This window comes from Scyliorhinus torazame, chromosome 27, assembly GCF_047496885.1.
Source record: "Scyliorhinus torazame isolate Kashiwa2021f chromosome 27, sScyTor2.1, whole genome shotgun sequence".
NCBI classification, from domain to species: Eukaryota; Metazoa; Chordata; class Chondrichthyes; order Carcharhiniformes; family Scyliorhinidae; genus Scyliorhinus; species Scyliorhinus torazame.
Genome location: NC_092733.1, coordinates 3,062,966 through 3,081,959, shown reverse-complemented (window position 1 = coordinate 3,081,959; position 18,994 = coordinate 3,062,966). Strand labels below are relative to the sequence as shown.

The 18,994-nt window shown below is 51.2% G+C and overlaps 1 protein-coding gene and 1 long non-coding RNA gene across 5 annotated transcripts in view; one reads left to right on the top strand and one right to left on the bottom strand.

Moving 5' to 3' along the window:
• Window positions 1-18,994, top strand: part of LOC140403128 (uncharacterized) — a 437,756-nt gene that overhangs the window by 177,552 nt on the left and 241,210 nt on the right. The window lies entirely within an intron of this gene.
• Window positions 1-18,994, bottom strand: part of LOC140403125 (interleukin-12 receptor subunit beta-2-like) — a 182,832-nt gene that overhangs the window by 161,169 nt on the left and 2,669 nt on the right. The window contains exons 2-4 of one of the 4 annotated variants that reach the window (XM_072490770.1): window positions 10,596-10,708; window positions 932-1,092; window positions 739-813 (exon numbers count right to left, since the gene is read on the bottom strand). In XM_072490770.1, coding sequence (XP_072346871.1) covers window positions 739-777 — 39 coding nt within the window. In that variant the 5' untranslated portion in view covers window positions 778-813; window positions 932-1,092; window positions 10,596-10,708. The remainder of the gene's footprint in view (window positions 1-738; window positions 814-931; window positions 1,093-10,595; window positions 10,709-18,994) is intronic. The other 3 variants (XM_072490771.1, XM_072490772.1, XM_072490773.1) reach the window with 3 other exon arrangements.

The following is an 18,994-nucleotide window of genomic DNA, read 5'->3' as shown; positions in this document are numbered from 1 at the left end:
CTTTTTCTAAGATTAATTTACAGGATGTGACCGTCGCTGGTTAGGCCCAGCATTTATTGCCCATCCTGAGTTGCCTTCAGAAGGTGGTGGTGAGCTGCCTTCTTGATACGCTGCAATCCTTGGGGTATAGGTACACTTTTAGTGCTGTTAGGGAGGGAGTTCCAGGATGTTGCCCCAGCGACAGTGAAGGAACGGCAATATATTTCCAAGTCAGGGTGGTGAGTGACTTGGAGGGGAACTTCCAGGTGGTGGGGTTCCCAGGTATCTGCTGCTCTTGTCCTTCTAGATGGTAGTGGTCGTGGGTTTGGAAGGTGCTGTCTGAGGAATCTTGGTGAGTTCCTCCAGTACATCTTGTGGATGGTACGCACGGCTGCCACTGTTCATTGGTGGTGGAGGGTTTGAATATTTGTGGAAGGAGCAATCCAGGGAGAGGGGGCACTGTACCCCAGGGAGAGTCAGGAGAGGGGGACTGTTCTCCAGGGAGAGTCTACACCTTCAGAAAGAGTCAGGAGAGGAGGAACTGTACCCCAGGGAGAGTCAGTGCCTTCACGAGAGGGGGATCTGGACTGATCAGCCATTGAGTGAATCGAGACACAGATTCTGTGCCCATCATTCTGTGGTGCAGTAATGGACTGGAATGTGTTCCACCTCTATACTACCTCCTCTGCTTTTGACTTGACATTTTCTACTCACATTGTCTGAAGGTGCTGTGTGCCACGAGAGGGAATGCGTCCTTACCTGTGAATCAGTGAGCTCAGCAACTCCGGAAACCTTCATCTGTCCTTTACGCAGTCAGAGCTCCAGTACTTGCACCTGAATGTATATTTGTTACATTAATGAGCTGGTTGATCAGTTCTATAAGAACAATGCTCTCTCACATCCCAGCAGTTGCCCCCCTCCCACCCCACAGCCTTACAGGCCCAGTGCTTACCTTTCAATGCACGTTGCCATGAGAGTCACTCCTTCTGTCCCAATTCGACACTCACTCCCCACAGGGTTTGAAACAGAGAGTCTTGTAGGTGCAGGTAGATGAGTTGTTAAAGATGGCACCAAAATGTAAGAATGCTGTTGAAAAGCATATGGGATCCTGTGCTTTATAAATAGAGGCAGAGTGGAAAAACAAGGAGGTTTTACTAAACAATGACGGTTAGGCCTCAGTTGGGAGTATTATTTTAAATTCTGGATCCCACACAAAGTCATGACATTGCAGGCGGTACAGAGAAGATTTATTAGAATGGAAGCAGGGACGGGGGAACTACAGCTGTCTGGGGAGACTTGAGAAGTTATTGTTCTGCTCAGAGCTGTGACCTTTCAGAGAAAGAAGAGGACTGTGACGTGTTGTGTTTAGTGTTCGATTTTGAGCAAGGAATCCGCAGAACTGCTGGTGACTTGTCCACACCAGGATCCCTATTAATGCACACGTGGTAAGATAACGATCAGATGCAGAGCAAGTTATCATGGAGTTTCTTTATACTCTCCGGAACTACCCCTGTGCACCACTGTCCACATGTACGCCTTACAACCTCCTGAGGATCACCACATCTGCCCTGACTTTTACCTGAGTGCCTTGTCACATGACCACTGTCTCGTGACCGCATGGTGGATCTACACCGCCACCTGCTGGTTGGAGGTCGCACCACCAACTATATACAACACCGTCTACAGGCATATCACCACATGCTGTACTTGAATAAATTAGCATTGAGAGGGAGGAGGTATTAACAGTTTTAGCAGACATAAAAGTGCATAAATTCCTAGGCCCAGATGAGATGTATCCCAGGCTGCTTGAGAGGCAAGGAGGAGATTGCAGAGGCTCTGACAAAAAATTTAATATCTTCTCTGGCCACAGGAGAGGTGCCAGAGGACTGGAGGACAGCTAATGTAGGTGCTATTATTCAAGAAGGGTTGTAGGGACAAACCAGGAAATGACAGGCCAGTGAGTCTAATGTCAGTGGTAGGAAAACTACTGGAGAAAATTCTGAGAGACATAATCCATCTCCACTTGGAGAGGCAAGGATTAATCAAGGCTGGTCAGCATGGTTTTCTCAAAGGGAAATCATGAGTGGGATTCTCCGCCCCCCCGCCGGGCTGGAGAATCGCCGGGGGGCGGCGTGAATCCCGCCCCGACACTGGCTGCCGGATTCTCCGGTGCCGGTTTTTCGGTGGGGGCGGGAATTGCGCCGGTTGGGGGCCATTGGCAGCGGCCCCCCCGGTGATTCTTCGGCCCGCAATGGGCCGAATGGCCGCCTGTTTTCGGCGGGTCCCACCGGCGTAAAATACACCAGGTCCGTACCGGTGGGACCTGGCTCTGTGGGCGGCCTGCAGAGTCCTCGAGGGTGGGGCGCGGGGAGATCTGGCCCCGGGGGGGGGGGAGGGCCCACGGTGGCCTGGCCCGCGATCAGGGCCCACCGATCTGCGGGCGGGCCTGTGCCATGGGGGCACTCCTTCCCTCCGCGCCGGCTGGTGTAACGGTCCGCCATAGCCGGTGTGGAGAAGAACCCCCCCCGGGCATGCGTTAGGATGACGGCAGCACACGCTGGCTCTCCCGCACATGCGCCAACTCGCGCCGGCCGGCGGAGGTCCTTTGACGCCGGCTGGCACGGCACCAACTCCGCCGGCGCCAGCCTAGCCCCTGAAGGTGTGGAGGATTCCACACCTTCCGGGCGGCCCGACGCTGGAGTGCTTCACACCCTCCTCGGCGACGGTACGGCCGCCCTGCCGGGGAGGGGACAATCCCACACCACATCTTACAAATTTGATTGCATTTTTTGAGGAGGTAACTAGGTGTGTAGATGATGGTAATGCAGTTGATGTAGTCGACATAGACTTCAGGGAGGCTTTTGACAAGATCCCACATGGGAGGCTGATGAAGAAGGGAAGAGACCAAGGGATCCAGGGCAAATTGGATCCAAAACTCACTGAGTGCATGAATGAAGATTGTTTTGTGACTGGAAGCCTGTGCCCAGTGGTGTCCCGCAGGGGTCTGGGCTGGGTACCTTGCTGTGTGTAGTGTACATTAATGATCTAGACGAGAATGTGGGGGTATGATCAGTAAGTTCGCAAATGACACAAAAATTGGTGGTGTGGTAAATAGCGAGGAGGAAAGCCTCAGATTACAGGCACATAGACGGGCTGGTTAGATGGGCCGAACAGTGGCCAATGGAATTTAACCCTGGAAAGTGTGAGGTGATGCATTTTTGGAAGACTAACAAGGCCAGGGAATAGACAATGAACAGTAAGATGCGAGGAGGTACCGAGAACCCGAGGGACCTCGGAGTGCATGTCCATAGACAGCTGGACAGGTAGACAAGGTGGTTAAGAAGATCTACGGGATAGTAGCCTTTATTAGCTGAGGCATCGGATATGGATTAAGAGGATTAAAGGATATGGGGAAAGCGGGACTAGGCTATTGAGTTGGATGATCAGCCATGATCATAATGAATGGCGGAGCAGGCTCGAGGGCCGAATGGATGTACACAGGCTGCTCAGTAACTAGAGGACACAGATTGATGTACACAGACTGCTCAGTAACTAGAGGACACAGATTGATGTACACAGGCTGCTCAGTAACTAGAGGACACAGATTGATGTACACAGGCTGCTCAGTAACTAGAGGACACAGATTGATGTATACAGGCTGCTCAGTAACTAGAGGACACAGATTGATGTACACAGGCTGCTCAGTAACTAGAGGACACAGATTGATGTACACAGGCTGCTCAGTAACTAGAGGACACAGATTGATGTATACAGGCTGCTCAGTAACTAGAGGACACAGATTGATGTACACAGACTGCTCAGTAACTAGAGGACACAGATTGATGTACACAGACTGCTCAGTAACTAGAGGACACAGATTGATGTACACAGACTGCTCAGTAACTAGAGGACACAGATTGATGTATACAGGCTGCTCAGTAACTAGAGGACACAGATTGATGTATACAGGCTGCTCAGTAACTAGAGGACACAGATTGATGTACACAGGCTGCTCAGTAACTAGAGGACACAGATTGATGTACACAGACTGCTCAGTAACTAGAGGACACAGATTGATGTACAAAGACTGCTCAGTAACTAGAGGACACAGATTGATGTACACAGACTGCTCAGTAACTAGAGGACACAGATTGATGTACACAGACTGCTCAGTAACTAGAGGACACAGATTGATGTACACAGACTGCTCAGTAACTAGAGGACACAGATTGATGTATACAGACTGCTCAGTAACTAGAGGACACAGATTGATGTATACAGGCTGCTCAGTAACTAGAGGACACAGATAGATGTATACAGACTGCTCAGTAACTAGAGGACACAGATAGATGTATACAGGCTGCTCAGTAACTAGAGGACACAGATTGATGTACACAGACTGCTCAGTAACTAGAGGACACAGATTGATGTACACAGACTGCTCAGTAACTAGAGGACACAGATTGATGTACATAGGCTGCTCAGTAACTAGAGGACACAGATTGATGTACACAGACTGCTCAGTAACTAGAGGACACAGATTGATGTATACAGGCTGCTCAGTAACTAGAGGACACAGATTGATGTACACAGACTGCTCAGTAACTAGAGGACACAGATTGATGTATACAGACTGCTCAGTAACTAGAGGACACAGATTGATGTACACAGACTGCTCAGTAACTAGAGGACACAGATTGATGTATACAGACTGCTCAGTAACTAGAGGACCCAGATTGATGTACACAGACTGCTCAGTAACTAGAGGACACAGATTGATGTACACAGGCTGCTCAGTAACTAGAGGACACAGATTGATGTATACAGACTGCTCAGTAACTAGAGGACCCAGATTGATGTACACAGACTGCTCAGTAACTAGAGGACACAGATTGATGTATACAGACTGCTCAGTAACTAGAGGACACAGATTGATGTACACAGGCTGCTCAGTAACTAGAGGACACAGATTGATGTACACAGACTGCTCAGTAACTAGAGGACACAGATTGATGTATACAGACTGCTCAGTAACTAGAGGACACAGATTGATGTATACAGACTGCTCAGTAACTAGAGGACCCAGATTGATGTACACAGACTGCTCAGTAACTAGAGGACACAGATTGATGTATACAGACTGCTCAGTAACTAGAGGACACAGATTGATGTACACAGACTGCTCAGTAACTAGAGGACACAGATTGATGTATACAGGCTGCTCAGTAACTAGAGGACACAGATTGATGTACACAGGCTGCTCAGTAACTAGAGGACACAGATTGATGTACACAGGCTGCTCAGTAACTAGAGGACACAGATTGATGTATACAGGCTGCTCAGTAACTAGAGGACACAGATTGATGTACACAGACTGCTCAGTAACTAGAGGACACAGATTGATGTATACAGACTGCTCAGTAACTAGAGGACACAGATTGATGTATACAGACTGCTCAGTAACTAGAGGACCCAGATTGATGTACACAGACTGCTCAGTAACTAGAGGACACAGATTGATGTATACAGACTGCTCAGTAACTAGAGGACACAGATTGATGTACACAGACTGCTCAGTAACTAGAGGACACAGATTGATGTATACAGGCTGCTCAGTAACTAGAGGACACAGATTGATGTACACAGGCTGCTCAGTAACTAGAGGACACAGATTGATGTACACAGGCTGCTCAGTAACTAGAGGACACAGATTGATGTACACAGACTGCTCAGTAACTAGAGGACACAGATTGATGTACACAGACTGCTCAGTAACTAGAGGACACAGATTGATGTACACAGACTGCTCAGTAACTAGAGGACACAGATTGATGTATACAGACTGCTCAGTAACTAGAGGACACAGATTGATGTATACAGGCTGCTCAGTAACTAGAGGACACAGATAGATGTATACAGACTGCTCAGTAACTAGAGGACACAGATAGATGTATACAGGCTGCTCAGTAACTAGAGGACACAGATTGATGTACACAGACTGCTCAGTAACTAGAGGACACAGATTGATGTACACAGACTGCTCAGTAACTAGAGGACACAGATTGATGTACATAGGCTGCTCAGTAACTAGAGGACACAGATTGATGTACACAGACTGCTCAGTAACTAGAGGACACAGATTGATGTATACAGGCTGCTCAGTAACTAGAGGACACAGATTGATGTACACAGACTGCTCAGTAACTAGAGGACACAGATTGATGTATACAGACTGCTCAGTAACTAGAGGACACAGATTGATGTACACAGACTGCTCAGTAACTAGAGGACACAGATTGATGTATACAGACTGCTCAGTAACTAGAGGACCCAGATTGATGTACACAGACTGCTCAGTAACTAGAGGACACAGATTGATGTACACAGGCTGCTCAGTAACTAGAGGACACAGATTGATGTATACAGACTGCTCAGTAACTAGAGGACCCAGATTGATGTACACAGACTGCTCAGTAACTAGAGGACACAGATTGATGTATACAGACTGCTCAGTAACTAGAGGACACAGATTGATGTACACAGGCTGCTCAGTAACTAGAGGACACAGATTGATGTACACAGACTGCTCAGTAACTAGAGGACACAGATTGATGTATACAGACTGCTCAGTAACTAGAGGACACAGATTGATGTATACAGACTGCTCAGTAACTAGAGGACCCAGATTGATGTACACAGACTGCTCAGTAACTAGAGGACACAGATTGATGTATACAGACTGCTCAGTAACTAGAGGACACAGATTGATGTACACAGACTGCTCAGTAACTAGAGGACACAGATTGATGTATACAGGCTGCTCAGTAACTAGAGGACACAGATTGATGTACACAGGCTGCTCAGTAACTAGAGGACACAGATTGATGTACACAGGCTGCTCAGTAACTAGAGGACACAGATTGATGTATACAGGCTGCTCAGTAACTAGAGGACACAGATTGATGTACACAGACTGCTCAGTAACTAGAGGACACAGATTGATGTATACAGACTGCTCAGTAACTAGAGGTCACAGATTGATGTACACAGGCTGCTCAGTAACTAGAGGACACAGATTGATGTATACAGACTGCTCAGTAACTAGAGGACACAGATTGATGTACACAGGCTGCTCAGTAACTAGAGGACACAGATTGATGTACACAGGCTGCTCAGTAACTAGAGGACACAGATTGATGTATACAGACTGCTCAGTAACTAGAGGACACAGATTGATGTATACAGGCTGCTCAGTAACTAGAGGACACAGATTGATGTACACAGGCTGCTCAGTAACTAGAGGACACAGATTGATGTACACAGGCTGCTCAGTAACTAGAGGACACAGATTGATGTACACAGGCTGCTCAGTAACTAGAGGACACAGATTGATGTATACAGACTGCTCAGTAACGAGAGGATACAGATTGATGTACACAGGCTGCTCAGTAACTAGAGGACACAGATTGATGTACACAGGCTGCTCAGTAACTAGAGGACACAGATTGATGTATACAGACTGCTCAGTAACTAGAGGACACAGATTGATGTACACAGACTGCTCAGTAACTAGAGGACACAGATTGATGTACACAGACTGCTCAGTAACTAGAGGACACAGATTGATGTACACAGACTGCTCAGTAACTAGAGGACACAGATTGATGTACACAGACTGCTCAGTAACTAGAGGACACAGATTGATGTACACAGACTGCTCAGTAACTAGAGGACACAGATTGATGTACACAGACTGCTCAGTAACTAGAGGACACAGATTGATGTACACAGGCTGCTCAGTAACTAGAGGACACAGATTGATGTACACAGACTGCTCAGTAACTAGAGGACACAGATTGATGTACACAGACTGCTCAGTAACTAGAGGACACAGATTGATGTACACAGACTGCTCAGTAACTAGAGGACACAGATTGATGTATACAGACTGCTCAGTAACTAGAGGACACAGATTGATGTACACAGGCTGCTCAGTAACTGGAGGACACAGATTGATGCACACAGACTGCTCAGTAACTAGAGGACACAGATTGATGTACACAGACTGCTCAGTAACTAGAGGACACAGATTGATGTACACAGGCTGCTCAGTAACTAGAGGACACAGATTGATGTATACAGGCTGCTCAGTAACTAGAGGACACAGATTGATGTACACAGACTGCTCAGTAACTAGAGGACACAGATTGATGTACACAGACTGCTCAGTAACTAGAGGACACAGATTGATGTACACAGGCTGCTCAGTAACTAGAGGACACAGATTGATGTACACAGGCTGCTCAGTAACTAGAGGACACAGATTGATGTATACAGACTGCTCAGTAACTAGAGGACACAGATTGATGTACACAGACTGCTCAGTAACTAGAGGACACAGATTGATGTACACAGACTGCTCAGTAACTAGAGGACACAGATTGATGTACACAGGCTGCTCAGTAACTAGAGGACACAGATTGATGTACACAGGCTGCTCAGTAACTAGAGGACACAGATTGATGTACACAGACTGCTCAGTAACTAGAGGACACAGATTGATGTATACAGACTGCTCAGTAACTAGAGGACACAGATTGATGTACACAGACTGCTCAGTAACTAGAGGACACAGATTGATGTATACAGGCTGCTCAGTAACTAGAGGACACAGATTGATGTACACAGACTGCTCAGTAACTAGAGGACACAGATTGATGTATACAGACTGCTCAGTAACTAGAGGACACAGATTGATGTACACAGGCTGCTCAGTAACTAGTGGACACAGATAGATGTATACAGACTGCTCAGTAACTAGAGGACACAGATAGATGTATACAGACTGCTCAGTAACTAGAGGACACAGATTGATGTACACAGACTGCTCAGTAACTAGAGGGCACAGATTGATGTACACAGGCTGCTCAGTAACTAGAGGACACAGATTGATGTATACAGGCTGCTCAGTAACTAGAGGACACAGATTGATGTATACAGACTGCTCAGTAACTAGAGGACACAGATTGATGTACACAGACTGCTCAGTAACTAGAGGACACAGATTGATGTACACAGACTGCTCAGTAACTAGAGGACACAGATTGATGTACACAGGCTGCTCAGTAACTAGAGGACACAGATAGATGTATACAGACTGCTCAGTAACTAGAGGACACAGATTGGTGTATACAGGCTGCTCAGTAACTAGAGGACACAGATTGATGTACACAGACTGCTCAGTAACTAGAGGACACAGATTGATGTACACAGACTGCTCAGTAACTAGAGGACACAGATTGATGTACACAGGCTGCTCAGTAACTAGAGGACACAGATTGATGTACACAGGCTGCTCAGTAACTAGAGGACACAGATTGATGTATACAGACTGCTCAGTAACTAGAGGACACAGATTGGTGTATACAGACTGCTCAGTAACTAGAGGACACAGATTGATGTACACAGACTGCTCAGTAACTAGAGGACACAGATTGATGTATACAGACTGCTCAGTAACTAGAGGACACAGATTGGTGTATACAGGCTGCTCAGTGACTAGAGGACACAGATTGATGTACACAGACTGCTCAGTAACTAGAGGACACAGATTGATGTACACAGACTGCTCAGTAACTAGAGGACACAGATTGATGTACACAGGCTGCTCAGTAACTAGAGGACACAGATTGATGTACACAGGCTGCTCAGTAACTAGAGGACACAGATTGATGTATACAGACTGCTCAGTAACTAGAGGACACAGATTGATGTACACAGACTGCTCAGTAACTAGAGAATGGGGAATTTTTCCAGTCAATTGTCGTGAGTTAAACGCTCTGCCTGAAAGTGTGTTGAAAGCAGAATCAATTGGATCTTTGAAACGTTGTTTGGGTAAATCAGGCTGTGGGGACGGTTGTGGGGATAGAGTGTTGTACCAAAGATTACAGAAGTCCGAATGATCAAAACAGCTCCGTCTGTGCTCTATTATACACTGCTCAGAATGAACCACTAGTGTTATTGAAAATAGTGCCACTGCATCGTCAGGGGCTCGGCTTGGGCAATAAATACTGTTCTAGCCAGCGGGAACCACACAGAGTGAGTGAAATGTGAGAAATGCAAATGCAGCTGCTAAAGGTGCATCATCCGCGAGCAGTCTGCAAACAACCCAACAGGAAACCCTGTCATTCGGCACAAACCCTTCATTTACCCAGTTCTACCCACACCACACCATTCACAGTCCCACTGATCCTTAACTCCTTCCAGACCCACTGACCCTTCACCCCTCCCAGTCCCACTGACCCTTCACCCCTCCCAGCCCCACTGACCCTTCACACCTCCCAATCCCACTGACCCTTCGCACCTCTCACTAACCTTAAACCCCTACAAGTCCCACTGACCCTTCACCCCTGTGTCCCACTGACCCTTCACCCCTGTGTCCCACTGACCCTTCACACATGTACCCTGTGGTAGTATGTATTGGGGGTCATGTGGGACTGGAAGCCCTAATGTCAACCTGGCAACAGGTTGAATAACTGCCCCCTCTCTCGGACGTTTGACCTCTGTCCCACCCCGGTGTCCCCAGTTGCTCGACAGGGGGAGTGGGTTATCAGTACCTGCAGCAATCGAGTGCCTCCGTTACTGCTCCTGTCTGGCCGCTTGTTTCATGTTTACGCAAGTGGATCCTTCAGTGGAGGAACTCTGACCTTCCTGTGAGTGAGTGCAGTCTCTAGAATGAGAAAAATCAAATTTACCAATCGCTGGAGTGCTCACCGTCTTCAGTCTTGCAAAATATCGTGAACTGATAAATATCCAACCTCAGCATCAGACTGACGGATTGACTGCTGAAACGCTGATACGTACAGCACTTACCCACCATCACAGAACCTCCATATTAACTAACAAAGCTAACCACACTCACTAACTGCGGAAATCATAAGAGAGAGAGAGAGCCAGAGAGAGTGAGCAAGATCTGGAGAGTCACGAGGGAATTTAGATTGAGAATAGAGACCATCACAGCGTTTGGTGTAAAAGAGAGATAAAGAGATAGGCAATAGGAGAGAGAGTGTTGGAGAGATTGACTTCAGATGATAGAAAGAAGAAGTTTCTTTGCTGCCTGATTTCCAGAACTTAGTCACATGCTGAGCCCTGAGATATTTTTAAAGTTTCATTCACAGGATTATGGGTGTCAAGGGCAAGGCCAACATGGCGATTCTTGACTGTGAAGTAGCCACCTCGAGTCCAGTTCAGCTTGATTGTCAGAGGGCAGTTAAGAGCGTTATGTAGAGGCACAGAAACTATGCATTCATTTAAATGACCAGGGGGATCGCTGGAACATGCTTAACGTTGTTTTCTGGCTGTTTCCTGATTAGCTGACCCACCCAGGGCTGAGGAATTGCTGATTCCGGTTTCATAATAATAATAATAATGGCATCCTCTTTCCAAAATTCCTTTGCTAGCAACTGGGCTAGTTATCAAAATGCTGCAGAAATACCGAGCAGAGCGGGGCTGTGCCAATGAGAAATCCCCCAGCAGCTCCCAGTACCCAGCCCTGTGATACTGGAGGGGAGACCGGGGCCCAAGGAGGAGGAAAGGTAAACATTGCTCAGCCTCTGAGCACTGCCCACTGTTATGCTGCAGGGTCCATGTGGGCACCCACTCCCCAGCCTTCAGCTGCCCTTGTATCTGTAAAATCTCACATACTTTTGACCAGTGCATTGACCAGGTGACAGTGCAGCACTCCCTCAGTACTGACCCACTGACAGTGCTGCACTCCCTCAGTACTGACCCTCTGACAGTGCAGCACTCCCTCAGTACTGACCCACTGACAGTGCTGCACTCCCTCAGTACTGACCCACTGACAGTGCTGCACTCCCTCAGTACTGACCCTCTGACAGTGCAGCACTCCCTCAGTACTGACCCTCTGACAGTGCTGCACTCCTTCAGTACTGACCCTCTGACAGTGCAGCACTCCCTCAGTACTGACCCTCTGACAGTGCGGCACTCCCTCAGTACTGACCCTCTGACAGTGCGGCACTCCCTCAGTACTGACCCTCTGACAGTGCAGCACTCTCTCAGGACTGACCCTCTGACAGCTCCCTCAGTACTGACCCTCTGACAGTGCAGCACTCCCTCAGTACTGACCCTCTGACAGTGCAGCACTCCCTCAGTACTGACCCTCTGACAGTGCAGCACTCCCTCAGTACTGACCCTCTGACAGTGCTGCACTCCCTCTGTACTGACCCTCTGACAGTGCTGCACTCCCTCAGTACTGACGCTCTGACAGTGCGGCACTCCCTCAGTACTGACCCTCTGACAGTGCAGCACTCCCTCAGTACTGACCCTCTGACAGTGTTGCACTCCCTCAGTACTGACCCTCTGACAGTGCAGCACTCCCTCAGTACTGACCCTCTGCCAGTGCGGCACTCCCTCAGTACTGACCCTCTGACAGTGCGGCACTCCCTCAGTACTGGCGCTCTGACAGTGTTGCATTCCCTCAGTACTGACCCTCTGACAGAGTAGCACTCCCTCTGTATTGACCCTCTGACAGTGCGGCACTCCCTCAGTATTGACCCTCTGACAGTGCAGCATTCCCTCAGTACTGACCCTCTGACATTACGGCACTCCCTCAGTACTGACTCTCTGACAATGCGGCACTCCCTCAGTACTGACTCTCTGACAATGCACCACTCCCTCAGTACTGACACTCTGACAGTGCAGCACTCCCTCAGTCGTGACTCTTCATCAATGCAGAACTACCTCAGTACTGACTCTCTGACAGTGCAGCACTCCCTCTGTACTGACCCTCTGACAGTGCAGCACTCCCTCAGTACTGACCCTCTGACAGTGCGGCACTCCCTCAGTACTGACCCTCTGACAGTGCGGCACTCCCTCAGTACTGACCCTCTGACAGTGCAGCACCCCCTCAGTACTGACCCTCTGACAGTGCGGCACTTCCTCAGTACTGACCCTCTGACAGTGCAGCACTCCCTCAGTACTGACCCTCTGACAGTGCGGCACTCCCTCAGTACTGACCCTCTGACAGTGCTGCACTCCCTCAGTACTGACCCTCTGACAGTGCAGCACTCCCTCAGTACTGACCCTCTGACAGTGCAGCACTCCCTCAGTACTGACCCTCTGACAGTGCAGCACTCCCTCAGTACTGACCCTCTGACAGTGCTGCACTCCCTCAGTACTGACCCTCTGACAGTGTTGCACTCCCTCAGTACTGACCCTCTGACAGAGTAGCATTCCGTCAGTACTGACCCTCTGACAGTGCAGCACTCCCTCAGTACTGACCCTCTGACAGTGCAGCACTCCCTCAGTACTGACCCACTGACAGTGCAGCACTCCCTCAGCACTGACCCTCTCACAGTGCGGCACTCTCTCAGTACTGACCCTCTGACAGTGCAGCACTCCCTCAGTACTGACCCTCTGACAGTGCAGCACTCCCTCAGTACTGACCCTCTGACAGTGCAGTACTCCCTCAGTACTGACCCACTGACAGTGCGGCACTCCCTCAGTACTGACCTTCTGACAGTGCAGCACACCCTCAGTACTGACCCTCTGACAGCTCCCTCAGTACTGATCCTCTGACAGTGCAGCACTCCCTCAGTACTGACCCTCTGATAGTGCGGCACTCCCTCAGTACTGACCCTCTGACAGCTCCCTCAGTACTGATCCTCTGACAGTGCAGCACTCCCTCAGTACTGACCCTCTGACAGTGCAGCACTCCCTCAGTACTGACCCTCTGACAGTGCAGCAGTCCCTCAGTACTGACCCTCTGACAGTGCAGCACTCCCTCAGTACTGACCCTCTGACAGTGCAGCACTCCCTCAGTACTGACCCTCTGACAGTGCGGCACTCCCTCAGTACTGACCCTCTGACAGTGCGGCACTCCCTCAGTACTAACCCTCTGACAGTGCTGCACTCCCTCAGTACTGACCCTCTGACGGTGCAGCACTCCCTCAATACTGACCCTCTGACAGTGCAGCACTCCCTCAGTACTGACCCTCTGACAGTGCGGCACTCCCTCAGTACTGACCCTCTGACAGTGCGGCACTCCCTCAGTACTGACCCTCTGACAGTGCAGCACTCCCTCAGTACTGACTCTCTGACAGTGCGGCACTCCCTCAGTACTGACCCTCTGACAGTGCGGCACTCCCTCAGTACTGACCCTCTGACAGTGCAGCGCTCCCTCAGTACTGACCCTCTGACAGTGCAGCACTCCATCAGTACTAACACGCTGACAGTGCAGCACTCCCTCAGTACTGACCCTCTGACAATGCAGCACTCCCTCAGTACTGACCCTCTGACAGTGCAGCACTCCCTCAGTACTGACCCTCTGACAGTGCAGCACTCCCTCAGTACTGACCTTCTGACAGTGCAGCACTCCCTCAGTACTGACCCTCTGACAGTGCAGCACTCCCTCAGTACTGACCCTCTGACAGCTCCCTCAGTACTGACCCTCTGACAGTGTTGCACTCCCTCAGTACTGACCCTCTGACAGTGCAGCACTCCCTCAGTACTGACCCTCTGACAGTGCGGCACTCCCTCAGTACTGACCCTCTGACAGTGCGGCACTCCCTCAGTACTGACCCTCTGACAGTGTTGCACTCCCTCAGTACTGACCCTCTGACAGAGTAGCACTCCCTCTGTATTGACCCTCTGACAGTGCGGCACTCCCTCAGTATTGACCCTCTGACAGTGCAGCATTCCCTCAGTACTGACCCTCTGACATTACGGCACTCCCTCAGTACTGACTCTCTGACAATGCGGCACTCCCTCAGTACTGACCCTCTGACAGTGCAGCACTCCCTCAGTACTGACCCTCTGACAGTGTTGCACTCCCTCAGTACTGACCCTCTGACAGTGCAGCACTCCCTCAGTACTGACCCTCTGACAGTGCGGCACTCCCTCAGTACTGACCCTCTGACAGTGCGACACTCCCTCAGTACTGACCCTCTGACAGTGCAGCACTCCCTCAGAACTGACCCTTTGACAGTGCAGCACTCTCTCAGTACTGACTCTCTGACAGTGCAGCACTCCCTCAGTACTGATCCTCTGACAGTGCAGCACTCCCTCAGTACTGACCCTCTGACAGTGCAGCACTCCCTCAGTACTGACCCTCTGACAGTGCAGCACTCCCTCAGTCGTGACTCTTCATCAATGCAGAACTACCTCAGTACTGACTCTCTGACAGTGCAGCACTCCCTCTGTACTGACCCTCTGACAGTGCAGCACTCCCTCAGTACTGACCCTCTGAGAGTGCGGCACTGCCTCAGTACTGACTCTATGACAATGCAGCACTCCCCCTGTACTGACCCTCTGACAGTGCGGCACTCCCTCAGTACTGACCCTCTGACAGTGCAGCACTCCCTCAGTACTGACCCTCTCACAGTACGGCGCTCCCTCAGTACTGACCCTCTGACAGTGCAGCACTCCCTCAGTACTGACTCTCTGACAGTGCGGCACTCCCTCAGTACTGACCCTCTCACAGTGCGGCGCTCCCTCAGTACTGAACCTCTGACAGTGCAGCATTCCCTCAGTATTGACCCTCTGACAGTGCGGCACTCCCTCAGTACTGACCCTCTGACAGTGCGACACTCCCTCAGTACTGACCCTCTGACAGTGCAGCACTCCCTCAGAACTGACCCTTTGACAGTGCAGCACTCTCTCAGTACTGACTCTCTGACAGTGCAGCACTCCCTCAGTACTGATCCTCTGACAGTGCAGCACTCCCTCAGTACTGACCCTCTGACAGTGCAGCACTCCCTCAGTACTGACCCTCTGACAGTGCGGCACTCCCTCAGTACTGACCATCTGACAGTGCAGCACTCCCTCAGTACTGACCCTCTGACAGTGCGGCACTCCCTCAGTACTGACCCTCTGACAGTGCAGCATTCCCTCAGTTCTGACCCTCTGACAGTGCGGCACTCCCTCAGTACTGAACTTCTGACAGTGCAGCACTCCCTCAGTACTGACCCTCTGACAGTGCAGCACTCCCTCAGTTCCGACCCTCTGACAGTGCAGTGCTCCCTCAGTCCTGACCCTCTGACAGTGCAGTGCTCCCTCAGTACTGACCCTCTGACAGTGCAGCAGTCCCTCAGTACTGACCCTCTGACAGTGCGGCACTCCCTCAGTACTGACCCTCAGACAGTGCAGCACTCCCTCAGTACTGACCCTCTGACAGTGCAGTGCTCCCTCAGTACTGACCCTCTGACAGTGCAGCATTCCCTCAGTTCTGACCCTCTGACAGTGCGGCACTCCCTCAGTACTGACCTTCTGACAGTGCAGCACTCCCTCAGTACTGACCCTCTGACAGTGCAGCACTCCCTCAGTTCCGACCCTCTGACAGTGCAGTGCTCCCTCAGTCCTGACCCTCTGACAGTGCAGCACTCCCTCAGTACTGACCCTCTGACAGTGCAGCACTCCCTCAGTTCCGACCCTCTGACAGTGCAGTGCTCCCTCAGTCCTGACCCTCTGACAGTGCAGTGCTCCCTCAGTACTGACCCTCTGACAGTGCAGCAGTCCCTCAGTACTGACCCTCTGACAGTGCGGCACTCCCTCAGTACTGACCCTCTGACAGTGCAGCACTCCCTCAGTACTGACCCTCTGACAGTGAGCACTCCCTCAGTACTGACCCTCTGACAGTGCAGCACTCCCTCAGTACTGACCCTCTGACAGTGCGGCACTCCCTCAGTACTGACCCTCTGACAGTGCAGCATTCCCTCAGTTCTGACCCTCTGACAGTGCGGCACTCCCTCAGTACTGACCTTCTGACAGTGCAGCACTCCCTCAGTACTGACCCTCTGACAGTGCAGCACTCCCTCAGTTCCGACCCTCTGACAGTGCAGTGCTCCCTCAGTCCTGACCCTCTGACAGTGCAGTGCTCCCTCAGTACTGACCCTCTGACAGTGCAGCAGTCCCTCAGTACTGACCCTCTGACAGTGCGGCACTCCCTCAGTACTGACCCTCTGACAGTGCAGCACTCCCTCAGTACTGACCCTCTGACAGTGCAGCATTCCCTCAGTTCTGACCCTCTGACAGTGCGGCACTCCCTCAGTACTGACCTTCTGAGAGTGCAGCACTCCCTCAGTACTGACCCTCTGACAGTGCAGCACTCCCTCAATTCCGACCCTCTGACAGTGCAGTGCTCCCTCAGTCCTGACCCTCTGACAGTGCAGTGCTCCCTCAGTACTGACCCTCTGACAGTGCAGCAGTCCCTCAGTACTGACCCTCTGACAGTGCGGCACTCCCTCAGTACTGACCCTCTGACAGTGCGGCACTCCCTCAGTACTGACCCTCTGACAGTGCAGCACTCCCTCAGTACTGACCCTCTGACAGTGCGGCACTCCCTCAGTACTGACCCTCTGACAGTGCAGCACTCCCTCAGTACTGACCCTCTGACAGTGAGCACTCCCTCAGTACTGACCCTCTGACAGTGCAGCACTCCCTCAGTACTGACCCTCTGACAGTGCGGCACTCCCTCAGTTCCGACCCTCTGACAGTGCAGTGCTCCCTCAGTCCTGACCCTCTGACAGTGCAGTGCTCCCTCAGTACTGACCCTCTGACAGTGCAGCAGTCCCTCAGTACTGACCCTCTGACAGTGCGGCACTCCCTCAGTACTGACCCTCTGACAGTGCGGCACTCCCTCAGTACTGACCCTCTGACAGTGCAGCACTCCCTCAGTACTGACCCTCTGACAGTGCGGCACTCCCTCAGTACTGACCCTCTGACAGTGCAGCACTCCCTCAGTACTGACCCTCTGACAGTGCAGTGCTCCCTCAGTACTGACCCTCTGACAGTGCGGCACTCCCTCAGTACTGACCATCTGACAGTGCAGCACTCCCTCAGTACTGACCCTCTGACAGTGCGGCACTCCCTCAGTACTGACCCTCTGACAGTGCAGCATTCCCTCAGTTCTGACCCTCTGACAGTGCGGCACTCCCTCAGTACTGACCTTCTGACAGTGCAGCACTCCCTCAGTACTGACCCTCTGACAGTGCAGCACTCCCTCAGTTCCGACCCTCTGACAGTGCAGTGCTCCCTCAGTCCTGACCCTCTGACAGTGCAGTGCTCCCTCAGTACTGACCCTCTGACAGTGCAGCAGTCCCTCAGTACTGACCCTCTGACAGTGCGGCACTCCCTCAGTACTGACCCTCAGACAGTGCAGCACTCCCTCAGTACTGACCCTCTGACAGTGCAGTGCTCCCTCAGTACTGACCCTCTGACAGTGCAGCATTCCCTCAGTTCTGACCCTCTGACAGTGCGGCACTCCCTCAGTACTGACCTTCTGACAGTGCAGCACTCCCTCAGTACTGACCCTCTGACAGTGCAGCACTCCCTCAGTTCCGACCCTCTGACAGTGCAGTGCTCCCTCAGTCCTGACCCTCTGACAGTGCAGCACTCCCTCAGTACTGACCCTCTGACAGTGCAGCACTCCCTCAGTTCCGACCCTCTGACAGTGCAGTGCTCCCTCAGTCCTGACCCTCTGACAGTGCAGTGCTCCCTCAGTACTGACCCTCTGACAGTGCAGCAGTCCCTCAGTACTGACCCTCTGACAGTGCGGCACTCCCTCAGTACTGACCCTCTGACAGTGCAGCACTCCCTCAGTACTGACCCTCTGACAGTGAGCACTCCCTCAGTACTGACCCTCTGACAGTGCAGCACTCCCTCAGTACTGACCCTCTGACAGTGCGGCACTCCCTCAGTACTGACCCTCTGACAGTGCAGCATTCCCTCAGTTCTGACCCTCTGACAGTGCGGCACTCCCTCAGTACTGACCTTCTGACAGTGCAGCACTCCCTCAGTACTGACCCTCTGACAGTGCAGCACTCCCTCAGTTCCGACCCTCTGACAGTGCAGTGCTCCCTCAGTCCTGACCCTCTGACAGTGCAGTGCTCCCTCAGTACTGACCCTCTGACAGTGCAGCAGTCCCTCAGTACTGACCCTCTGACAGTGCGGCACTCCCTCAGTACTGACCCTCTGACAGTGCAGCACTCCCTCAGTACTG